The sequence below is a fragment of the Fopius arisanus genome, unplaced genomic scaffold (assembly GCF_000806365.1).
Source record: "Fopius arisanus strain USDA-PBARC FA_bdor unplaced genomic scaffold, ASM80636v1 scaffold00051, whole genome shotgun sequence".
Lineage (NCBI taxonomy): Eukaryota > Metazoa > Arthropoda > Insecta > Hymenoptera > Braconidae > Fopius > Fopius arisanus.
This window is the reverse complement of record NW_011887790.1, coordinates 806,186-819,501: the sequence shown is the minus strand read 5'-3', so window position 1 is coordinate 819,501 and position 13,316 is coordinate 806,186. Positions and strand designations below refer to the sequence as shown.

Sequence of the window (13,316 nt, the reverse complement as noted above, 5' to 3'; positions counted from 1 at the left end):
CATCTGCGAACGAAATCGCTGGATTTCGAGTGGTAGAGAAGGATTACAAATTTAGATCGAAATAAAAGAAATTCAGACTACAAAATCATTTGCGTTGCCTTCTGCTGATTTTCTCCAGGAGGTACCAATATTTGATCAAGTGAAAAAATCATAGCACTCGAGTTTGGATTATCTTTTCACCAAGTTTGAACAAATAATCCTGGGAATACTAGACAGGTATCTAGCATCTGCCTTATCGACCAAAGATAATCACACTACATGGAGAACAATGAGTAATTGAATCTGACAAATTAATTTTATCGCGTAATCCATAATTAAATTTCCCATGTGAAAATTTCCCCGTTTATAATACACGATGAAGATTATCTTTTACCTTTCAGATCACTTGATTGTTATCATGAATAAAAAGCACTGGAACTCTTATTTGCTCATGAAATATGGAGTATCAATCTGGATGCGTCTGAGAATCATAAATATTTTTTTTTCTAAGTTGTGTCTCGTTCACTCGCCTCTGAATAATCCCATGTTCATTGTGCTACCAAAAATCAATAACTGGAGCGCTAAGTCTTCTCCGTTCATTCGCCATCTCTTTTGCGTCTATCAAGCGAGACTCGCCTACGAGAAGTAAATCCATTTTTTCAGTAAATTTTTATTGTAAAGTTATATTGAGAATTATCCTGGTTGTCTTCCTACCTAATCCAAAAATCCTAGTCAATGATTTCTTGTGACGCCATAAGGTGTGGAATGCTATATAAATTTCCCGTCTTCTGTGAACTCTTTTAGAAACTCACTGTCCAAATAGCCGATGGAATTCTGTTGCTAAATTGTTATGTGAATTATGTTCATCATTCAGAAATTCGGAAAGGCGGAAGATAGCATCTTGCATATGATTTATACTTCAAAAACATCAAAGGGTTGATCAAGCAGATGGAGCGAGGATAATGTGCAGAATAAAATTTTCTTAAAGAGAAAAACTTCGAGGAAAACATGTTTTCTTCTGTATATTCACTAAATTAACTATTACTCTATTTTCCATAATATCGAACAGTGCAATTCACTTGCATCCCTGTAAAAGAGGGGCGGTGAATTTCCCCTCTTTCCAGCATTAAAAAAAAATAAATAAATTCGAGGTTTCACCGAGAATTCCATAAAATTACAAAATTCTAAGGATAAATGGAGAAATGGAGAATCCCTCAATAATCACCACCAAATTGTATTGAACTTCTAATAAAATCCAAAATTCCGTGAATTCTTCACCCCTAAATTATCTCCACCATTACTGTCCTCCAAATTCACAATTACAATTTCCCCTCGAATTTCTGAATGTTCAATGACTAAATATCGAATTTCCGAAAGTTGGCACTGAAAATTAAACGAAAGACAACTCAATAGTAACAATCTGGGGTGCGATATTACATAATGCGATAATAACAAAGCCCACACTGTTAAATGTATTAGGTTGAAAAAATTCAAAAGGGGGTGGGGGTGGTGGTGGGTGGAATATTTTGGGAAATTTGGGGTAAACAAAGTAAATGGGATGTTAGGGTCTTATGGGTGGTTGGCGTTGTTTTCCGTGGGGCGAAAATACAGTAGATGAGTAACAGGAGGGACATATCGATGTTGTCTGGTGTACTGGGGCGACTGGAGCTCTCGGTTTTCGATTTTTTTAGTTGTAGTCATGATGATGGCGGTGGCAGCAGTTGCGCCTGTGGATCACGACTTCAGGACTGTCAGTCGCCGAGTCGCCAGTTGGCCTCGAGCGCTTGCCTTGTAAAGATCTACTATATTTATCCTCTTTTTACCTCACTGTTTTTGGAGCAACCATTTTTTTTTCCACCTTTCACGTACATTATCACCAGTACCAAGGTGCATACAACTGATAATAAACCCCTGTCAACAATTGGTGATTAAATATTTAACTTGTGACTATCTACACTAGTATATCCAATGATCTCAATATCTATAGTCAAATCTCTCACTTGGAACTCAGGGACTCAGGTATACATCAACATGTGGCTATGTGGTACGCCTTCGTAAAAAAATCACTTTCGTATTAAATAGAAGTGGTGGATTATTGGAGATATAATATTTACGTTTTGTCAGGGGATCTGTTTATTAATTGGAGTAGACAGGTGTATGGGGAATGGTGATGCAGTTAGAAATCTATGTAATAAGTAAAGGGTATTGGTGCATTTCAGCTTCAAGTAAAAGTGAAAATGAGAATTGGGGAGAAATCGTGTACGGCAAATTGTAGATTTTGAGAAAGTGGTAGTCTACACCTGAATACACGGATTTCAGTTCCAACATTTTCGCTTTGTGGTAGAAGAAATGGCTGTTCTTTTAATGCATTGATGAATTATTGGTTTATCACCATTATCGATCGATAGTCTGGAGGGGATGAGAATGCGATATTATTGTTAGATACAACGACAACATAAGGTGAGTTTTATGATAACATTTATTTGTCCATTGAAAATAGTGACTTTGGTGGAGTTAACTGTAATTTTATGAGTTTATCATGAAATATTTTGTTGGGGTTAGTTGCACGGTAATTCGTAGTATTAGATTATGTACGACACGTTTGTTGCATTCAATAGATTCAGAGTGGGGAAGTGCATAATATAAACTGGAATCCCACGAGAATTGAATCAGATTTGTGCACAAGTCATTTGTTGGATGTACGTGACAATGAAACCACCTTCAGAATTGCTGCTCTGTTCTTGACAATAAGGTTTATATCATCGCAAATTGTGGAATCATGTATATTTTATGTCAAGGACTGTTATTTAAATTCTTGTGTTTTACTCATGAACGAATTTTTACTCTCCAATGAATTTTATATCTCACGTACAAGCAGTCACTGAATTAAGAAGTTATTATCGATATCTTTTCATTTTTCATGTTTATTTTTGTACCAATTTCTGAAAAACGATTGGTATGCTGAGCAAAAAAATTCGTGAATTAAAAAAAAAAATTGTCTTGAAATTGATAAATGAAATTAATCGATAGTTTCAAAAACGTATTTACAATTCATGAACTTTCATCATCAAAATAGACGGCCGACTATAAAAATTTTAGAGTCATTAAATAATTATAAAACTCACAAACGGTATATTTTTTCACGTCAATGTGATCCATGATTTCCCAGAAATAAAAAAAAATAAACAAGAAAAAGATTGTTGCAATAACTCCTTAGCACTTGAAAAATAGAGATAGACATTTTAGTAGGAACGGGGGACATTGTTTTTTTTTTTTAGATTTCGTACATTTTAGTCCGTGCTATTACGTACCAGACACTACGAACGCATGATTTTAGTCAAGTCGTAAGATAGTGCCTTGTTACGAAGTATTTTTTTCGCGTTTCGTGTGTTTTCATTATTCGCGTACTCTGTACAATGCACAAAGTAGTTGTACTCATGAATGTGCCATCCATTTCTTTTCATTAGTATTCTGCACCAAATTAAAACAAGGGGCTTTGTGCACGGATGTAGAAGATTTTTCTCTGTAAAACTAGGTGTACAGGGTAATTCTTTGCTTCAGACTTTCTGGCGGGCACAGATTCTGTAAATAATTACAAGCATAGTTGTTTCCATGCTTTGTTTGAGAATTTTCAACTGGAGGTGTTGAATGGAATGAAAACATGAGATAGGCGAGGTTTTTCGAGGTTCACTGTTAAAAATAAATTCCTATTCCAGGAAAGAAAGACTGAATTTTCTGCAACTAGGAAAATTTCGAGATTGCTGAAAATTGTTTTTAAAAATTTGCAAAGAAATTTATAAAATGTCAGTTTACACACAGTGTGATAAATTTTATTCGAACGCGTTCACAGTCTCGGGGTCATCCTGAGGAGAATTATTTTAAATAATTATTTCTGCCGAAGGTTATTTGGACTTTGATTTTGCCCGGTCACTCAATCGGTGTCAGAGTGTAATATGTGTATTGGATTTAACTGAAATCGAAATAATATATCATATTCGTCTACCCCTGGTAGTTCTCCAATTATACAAGCATTTCCAAAATTATCTTATTGATTAACACACAAAATCCGCCCAAAGTAAATTTTTACCCATTAATTGATTTTCATTAATTGATTTATAAGAATACTGTATTACTCAATTTGGAAACCCCATGGCATTATTGCTGTCACACTCAAGACCCAAATACCTCTTTTCATATTGATGAGTTTGAATTTTGTTATTCAACTTTTAATTAAATGCCTGGTAATAAAATGATATCCTAAACAAGATAAATACACCATTCCCTAGCGGGACAGAGGTTCATCTTTCAGTGTGCCCTTCTGATATCAATTGGAAAATATAATCTTGCGTCTCTTTCACATTAATGGTTATAGAAACTAGTTGATAAATTTCCCCCAGCTCAAATCAAAAGAATGTACGTCCCACTCATGCCGTTTTTCTATTATTCACGTTCCTCAAATGATTGATGTTTGGATAGATATTAATAAAAAACGTCAGATAAAATGAATTTTTCCACAGTCTATTTTGAGTTTTTTATGGAATTCAAAGTACCAGTACCATTTATGAATAAATATCAAATATCAGTTTCTAATTAATTTCTTCGGTTGATTACCAATTTTTATCTTTTTTTCTTTAATTGAATTCAATTGATAAATACAATATTTTTTTTTATTCTAGACAAATCATTATTTTATTACAATGATATATTATATTTTATGTATTTATATATATATAGTACGATATGCATATGCTTTTTTTCAAAAGGGATACCAAGTATCGAATTGAATTTGAGTTCCATAGATAAATTGAATTGGGGGGTAAAAAGTAATTAAAACACTGCATGGAAATGATCGCTGAAATGTCCTATCAGCCGATAAAAAAAGTAGACTTGTCCAATATTTTCCGATAACGTCATCCCATGAGAAGCTTTGTGTTGAATCCTCAGATTGAATTGAATGGGAATAGCTCATACGTGGGCAGAAGTACTATTCGTTAATTATTCTTCTCCGGAGAGAATACCGAAGTTGTAATTTTTTTATGTATTATCCTTTTTGAAATTTCAATCTATGCGTGATTAATCAGGAGTTACTAGAAGAGTACTTGAATGAGATAAGAACTATTCTCAAAAAGTTAACAAACCTATCTTTTCACTTTTCTTTTTTCTCGTTTGAAGAAGGAAGTAACAGTTTCAATAGAATAAAGTAGTATTACCTCCATTGCAAGCTCCGAAACAATAATAATGACTAACAAAGAAAAGAATAGATTCGTGTATGGGAGTTACACCCCTTTGTCATTATCAAGTCTTTCAGTAACTGATAACAGAGACGTATGTATACGAGTTGTACTCGTCTCTGATTACTTACGCTAGGTAGAAATTGGAAATTCAACCACAAACAGAGAAATATAGAGCCACGAACGCCGAACATATGTTTCTTTTAATATTTATTATTGGGACCTATAGGTCTATTTGCTACTGTAAAATATTGTCGAGGAAAATGGCGCTTAAGCCTTTTATATCATCATTTTACGATGATGATTTTGTGGGAATTATGATTGCAACCAATTCCACATCGTCACCAGAAAAGTTGGTTAAATGTATATTAAGGCCCGGATGGACTGTCTGGAAAAGATAATTTACTCCAAAATTGGGACTTCTAATTACTCCGTCAATTAATCGTTTTTTCCAATAATTATTAGCTAGCCTAGTTGTTGACAACCGCTAGAACGCTAGCTAACAATTACTAAAAAAAAACGATTTATTGCCAGAGTAATTAGGAATTCGAATTTCGGAGTAAATTATCTTTTCTAGATAATCCACCCGAGCCTTAAAAGAAAAATAGAAATTTCATTATAATTCTTAGTGATGGGAACAATAATTTTGCTAAATGTAGATACATACCCTTGAGAACTTTTTTAGCTTAGAGGACATTATTTATTTATTTTTCAACGGGCCACCCACAGATCACCATTTTCTATCCATGCGATTTCAAGTTTCTTACGTATCGAATACATCTTTGCAAACAGAGGGAAATATTCAGTAATAATTGTGGAATAATTTACGTAATCAGCAGTGGGTTTTCCGGTGATTTTTATAGGAACGACAGGAAAGAAATATGATTCGTGAATACTCAGGTTTATCACTAAAGAGAGTACGAAATTATCACCGATAATTATAATTATAATTATAATTTTTCCCGATGAAATAAAATCGTACGGAAATTTCACCATTCAATATGCCCTCAAAATTCAAAAATTCCGAAACCTTCAAAAATTTTTATGGAGCTTGTCAGTTATTTTTACTTTATGTTCTGTAAGATTTCTAAATCGTTGCAATAAAATTACAGAACGACTTATTTCTACAGCGGCGACTCAAACGGGCGGTTAATTTTTACGGAACAACAAATCGTAGAATTTATATGATGATGTCCACTAGAACTTTATATTTTCTCTTTACACCTCCTCTCCGGATTATTCTATTTTCTATTTTTTCATAGCACGTCACGTGTCGTTAGGATGTGAGGATTTATCTATTATATCATTCCCCATCGTGAAGTTTCGAGTATTTGAGAAAAAATACGAAAACTTTCGAAGAGTTTCAACGAATGGGATTTGTTTGACAGTTGTAGATTTGCCTGTCAAACGTTCCGCACTCCTAGCTTTATATAACAAATATGGAGAACATCTTCCGTCCAGTCATAAATTTCAGAAATCTTTGACTAAAAGACTTCATCCACTAGAGTTTGAACCGCTATAATCCTTAATACAACAATCCTCAAAGAAACGAATAATCCTAGAGAAATAATCTCCAGAAAACTCATTCTTTCCATTTCCATACGTGAAGTGATTACGATAATCAATTCTGCTCATTAATGCGCACATGCCTGTCATTAAATTATATTGTTTTCAATTAAAATACCGGTGGGACTGGCATACCAATGCAATTTGTTGCTACCGCAACGAAATATCCTGTAAATAATTTTCAAACCGTTTGATGCAACTTGATTGTCCGCAAATTGCCAGAAAATTCTATCGACGTTTTTAACAGTGTAACTAGTATATCCCTCGAAATATAATTTGAAAAAAACAGAGACAGTACATTCATTAGATCCAATAGCGAGACTTTCGTCTAGAGCCTCGAGAATATCCAAAATATTCTGAAAAGTATTCATTCTGGTTACTTTGAGAGAGCAATTGTCGAGGGCACTCGACCTGATCCGTTAGGAAACCTCACCATATAAAGAACTGGACCCCAACATTCAGAGAAATGAACGCAATTCGTAAACCGCTCGAGTTGTCTATCAATAGCAGTAGTTTTTCCATTTCAACTATTCTCAGAAATATCGAATGCTCTTTGAATTATTGATCAACACTATTTATATTCATGACAACAAGTTTAATGATTTATCAACATTAATGAATGGTATACTTTTGTTGAATGTGTGTAGATATGGATGATCAGGAGATTCAGTCGACAGTGGAGTCTATCCTTGGGCCTGGGGTAAAGGTTATTGACTGTGAAAAAAAATCCTCGATATGCGAGGAGGAAGTATTATTGATTAATGGGGTACCTATTAAGCTTGAGGGCAATGACAGTGTTGCTATAAAAGAGGCGATACTCACGGGCCAAATACCATCGTGTGATCTACTTAATCAAATTCTTATCAGGGCTGGAATTCTCAGGTAGAATAGAAAAAAAAAAATTGGAAATTTATTACAAAGCGATGGCACCAATTTCACTATCACTCAATCATCACTTCAATTTTTAATGTTCCAATCCTAATTCCAGATTTTTTAAACTTTTCATATTTTCATTGTATTTTAAACAATCCCGTATTTCAGTCATTAATGACATTAATTGACTATAATTCGACCCAATTATTGTGAATCATGAATTATAGTGTCATTAGTAAGAAATTATTGTGAGATTACCATCATCTTGAACGAGTGGAACACATTTGGAGTATAATCGATCGATTGAATCCAATAAATTTATTAAATTTCAAAAGATAAAATATATCTAACTTATTATTTATTATCCTTGAAGAAAAAAAGTCAAGTGTTATGGTGGGAATTTTTGAATGATACATCTGAAAACTCTACATCCAATTCCCATGTTTTTAAAAGGGCTCCAGTGCGATTGGAAACATCACTAAGTACAAAATCCAGTATTGTAACTAAAGAAGAAGTCACAGTCTCTCGTAACAATAAAGTAATTGATGAGCGGAGTAGAGAGACACACGAAAGCAATTATTATGTGTCTTCAACGAGTGAAATCTGGGAACCAGTGGGAATGATTAAAAAACCCCGGAATCCCTGTTACAATTCTGATCAGTCGCGGTCAGAGTCCAGCGCTAGTTCAGACCAAGGTTACACAACCAATAACAGCACCAATAATGTATTGAGGGGAGAAGAAGAAGAACAAAAATTATACTCTAAATATGGAGAAAGTGTTCCGGATTGTATGCAGCAGTGTTTAAACCAATTGAGTAATCTTGGATTGAGTGTGCCCGAAGTGAATCCTACGTTAGGGGTAAGCGTACACCATATCATAAGTTTATATACTAATCATATTCTCCTTCGTATTTGTCATAACAATATTTTTAATGTCTTCAATAACGCCCAGCCTAACAATTTAACGAGAGCCTTTCAATTTCAAGACGACATTTTTCTTGATTTCGTGAACGCACTGAAGCGCATTTTCGTTGCGGAGAGATTTTCCTTTTGAAAATAGATTAATAACTGATAATTCTCTTCAACATGATTTATTACTGGGACGATTGAGCAATAAACCACATGTTATGTCGACCCGAATCATTCACTGATTTCTCTCGTTGATTGATTTCGTGGAGGAATTGGTACATGCAATGAGGATCAAATTAATGTGATGAACTAGCAAATGGTTGATGTAGGATCGATTTTATGAAATTAAGTGGATGGAAATGAATGCTGGAGTGAAAGCGAAAAGTAAATCAATGATTTTTCAATTCTTACGCATATGTAAGAAATGTATATGGGGCGTTCCAGGTCAGCTCGTGAGGTGTCAAACCTCATGGTCTTAGATTTGTCTGAAAATGGCTTCAACCATTCACCAGAATACAGAATCCCGTTTATTTGTTTTTCTCTTCTCATTTCAAGGTTCAGCTGGAATTGAAATTAGGGTTTCAATTTCTGAACGCATTTTATAGCTTTTGGGAATGGGCAACGTAGAAAACTCATATGACAAAAAAAATATCATTCTTTTTAAGAGTCGAGGGTCGATGAGGTTTTCGGTGTCAGGTACAATGATTACTGGTTTCAAATGATTTCATGTGATTTAAAGTCAGAGTGATACAGTGGAAAGATCAGTCGATTGTTATTGACTTCAGATTTCTCAACAATCCCATTTTTTATCCTTACATAATTTACGCCACATAATCAATCATGTTTCCTGGATTTTCGCACCTTCACTCGTGATTAAATCATAAAAGCGCGGTTTCTAACAAATTCAAACAAAACGACACACTTTTTTTATTTTCCCTGTTTGATGGCGTTACACATATTTTTCATCAATATGTACCCCTAAAAATATTTTTGTACGACTGATGATTTTTTTTAAGGCATTCATATACATACATGGGTATATATATAGATGTATTTCCTATCAAGGATTCATAAAAAATTCCCTTTCACTAGCTAATGACCAGTGAGCGCTCAAAATAACCGGAAATGACGATAGATTGTCTGGTGTAATTTTTGTTGGTTCTTGAAATAAAATGTGGGATTTTGAAAAATAATGCATTTTTTCCCGAAATTCGTGCGACATATTCAGATATAATTGACATATATTTCTGGATATATATTTTTTTCATGTGAGAAAGTTAATCAGTATTTTCCTATCCTTATTAACTGGAGTCTACAAATATTTCCAGATTTTAATCTTTGAAATCTGAGTTTCGTATCTGCTACTTTAAGTGCACATTTTTTGTGTATATATTTCATCCTTCTACTTTGAAAAATTAGGGCGCAACCGCTTTACTCCTTCCATGACGCCCTCGGCTGCATTTTAATGCGCTATGAAAGAAAGCTAATTAGGCCGTCATTCAAAGAATTACTGGTTTTATGGAAAAATGTCGTGCGACTTTTCTTGTAGGGCCTGTGATTCCCTTTAGAGGAAGTCTCTCGCAGTGCTTCCCACAAAGCTCATTACTCGGATAAATGATTAATAAACAGGATTCCACACCGGCTCAAACCATTCCACTACTTCTTCTTTGAATAGATCTGAAAAAACAATCGCTGTCTTTGATAGGATTAATAGTAGAATTTTATTTTAATAATGAATCAAATAAAAATCCTCTGCTAATTATTCGTGGAATGAGTACATCCGCGATAAAACACTAAACTCGTCTAATTATAGAAAATTGTTTTCATGACTAAATTGGGATTACTATTCCTGGGACAAAGAGAAGAAAATGTCGGTTCAAAGCATTTCGAAAATCCTGTACTCAACCGATGTAGGTCGAGAAATTTATCCACTTAACATAACACCCAATTCCACCTAGAGAAATCTACTCATGCAGTAAATACTCGTCCAAACTCATATATATTTCCGTAACCCAAAGATTAACTAACTTAACAAAGACAAATTCCAAAAAATATTAATTGTAATCCCGGAAAATGTTCTTCTCGAACAATCCATCCACAAGTACCATGAGAATTTCGAAAGAACAAGAAAATTACCCAAACGGCAATTTTCATGGCGAAAAAAAAATTGGATTACCACGAGCTACATGTTGAGTCAACCGCTGTCCTGCATCACCTGGAAAACCAATGAAATTCCTCTTCCTCATTCCGAGAAATATAAGAAATTGAAGAAAGAAAGGAGGAAGACGACAGATGCTTAGCCAAAAGATTAATGAAGAAGAACTGCACATTATGACTAGACGAGAGTGACTACTGAATTGAGTACTGGATTGAGACTGAAAAAAAAAGCCCAAGGGATTAACAATTGCTATTGTTAGTATGATTCTTTGGATTCTGATGGCCGAGATGAGTAGGAAGATCCATTGGATGGTTTCTCAGCATCCATTAGATGTATCAGTGGAGTTTGTGCTGGGATGATGGTTGCGCAGGATCGGAACGCCGGCGCAATGGATGCAGTCATCGGTCGTCTGAGCTAGGGGTGACACCCCGTCCAATGAAAATGGGGAGAGCCAGTACTCTATTGCACCTCTATTGAGGCAATCCAATATTATTCCTTATTTCACACTCTATTTTATCATCAATGAGCATATTCTCTCATTGGGTCACACATTGTTGACCACAATAAGACCATCATTACCATTATCCATTATTGGTTGTACTACTTGGGATTATTTGAGTTAATGCAATGTGTTGTACCGCAGGTTATATTTAGTTGGACAACATGATGTGACAAGTAAGTGCGCGATCGTCGAAAATTGTCGTGATGAGGGAAATAGCGGGTGATAGTTGATTTCTGTTTCACTTGGTCAGAGTTTCAGTAAGTTTGACACTTTCAGAGTTTGTGAATGGTTTCAACACTCGATGACACTTTGTGGGGAATAATTCGGGGATTTCGGTGGATAAACTACACTCTACGCTCCACCCACCTATTTTCAATGATTTTATTCCAATGGTGTTGGAATAAAATGGAATTGTTGAGATTTTATTAACTGGAATTCCTTGGGATACACATGACTTTACTCACTGTGCATTGATGGAATCTATTGCCTCGGGGATATCGATTATTCGGCGCGAATTATCGAGTGAATTGATTATTTGGTAATGCCTGATTTCAAAGGAAATTCAGGTGGTGATGTTAGTTGAGGGGTTATTTTGGATGTGATCTATAGAAGACAATTATTTTCAATGTGATAAGGATTTCAAGAATTCATTTTAAAAAATTGTTTCTAGAGGAATCTGTGTTGTGGAGAGAGTTACTCTTGATATTTCTTATTCAATAACAATCTTCAGAGATCATTCAAGATAATTCGTGTAATATTCATCTGTGTTTCTATACAGGAACTCCTCCGGAGATTATCCAACCGCCAATATCAAAAGACCCCTTTTCTAGAGATCGGGTGTAAAAAAAATATTCTCAGTCTTTTAATTTGATAGTTTCACAGATGTAGTAAACGTGGGAAAAGTGGCCAGAGTTAAAAAATACGGAATTATATTTTGCCGTTATTTTTCAGTGGATTACACCACCTAAAGAAAAAATAACAAAACGACTAGTAGAAAAACGCGGTAATAACCCGATGCAATTAAATACAAAATTTTGTTGATTGCGTATTTTTTTTGCATTGATAATATAATAATGAAATTTGCAAGATTATTTCGGTGAGATTGAAGTCTATCATAAGGATCGGAGATTTAGAGAAGCTAGATGAAACTCGTTCCAGTCCGGATCTGTAGGCTATAACTTGAGAGAGTGTTTCGGGTACTCTAGTTTGATTAGCTGCTCGGAATATTCAATATGCTAGATTGCCACTTTTCTTTATTACCATTCTTATATTACCACTGAAGCGTGATGAAATAAATCTCATGTCTCGACATTTGCCGGCTGCCTCGAGATATCGTTTTCCTTGATCTGTCGATGTTAAAATCATTATATCATTATATACAGTTCGAATCCTAACATATAGAATTAAATTAGTTTATACCACTAATTAATTTCTACTCAACAAAAAAAAACATTCAGAATTCAATTCTTCATCCCTTCTAATGCATAATTGGTAATCACATGATTTCACAGTTAAAACAATCTCAACCATTCATGACATTTTAAACCGTAGAGTGTCATTCAAAACGATTCCCTCTTCTTCTTCTTTTTTATTACGAAAATCGCCTATAATGTCCTCATTACAATCGATTTTAACGATAAAAATTCCACTAGTAATCGGAATGATAAAATTTTTACGCGCCATTAGATTGACTTTCTTCTGGGATCCCTTTCCATAACTCGAACAGCAGCACGTGGTCGATTACTTTAATGCAGCATTGATTAATCATTGAAAAATAGAATAGCAAATCGATAACGCACTGAATCGTGGGATTTATTTTTTATTGTAAATCATCAGAGGCGTTATGCTCCCTCGTGACACAGTATGATTGACTGAGCAAAGATCATGATTGTATAAAATCCTCGTGGGAGATAAACGTTTGTAATTTCCGATAATTATGCATTGTTCATCGGATCCATTGAAGTGAGAAGTTATTTCACGGCAATTGACAAAGCATTAGCCACGATAGAATGAATAGGATCAATTGTTAACTCTCGGCTGACTTAGGGGATAAATTCTCTATTGGGAATTTATGGTGAATTGAAACACGGTAATGATG

General features: G+C 34.6%; 1 protein-coding gene across 1 annotated transcript in view; it reads left to right on the top strand.

Annotated features, from left to right (window-relative positions):
* Positions 1-1,754: 1,754 nt before the first annotated feature.
* LOC105267924 (ras-GEF domain-containing family member 1B) overlaps positions 1,755-13,316 on the top strand; it is a gene marked incomplete in the record, with an annotated part of 25,762 nt that continues 14,200 nt past the window's right edge. The window contains 3 exon segments of the mRNA XM_011307100.1: positions 1,755-2,023; positions 7,424-7,658; positions 8,103-8,508. Of these exon segments, the coding sequence (XP_011305402.1) occupies positions 1,948-2,023; positions 7,424-7,658; positions 8,103-8,508 (717 nt within the window).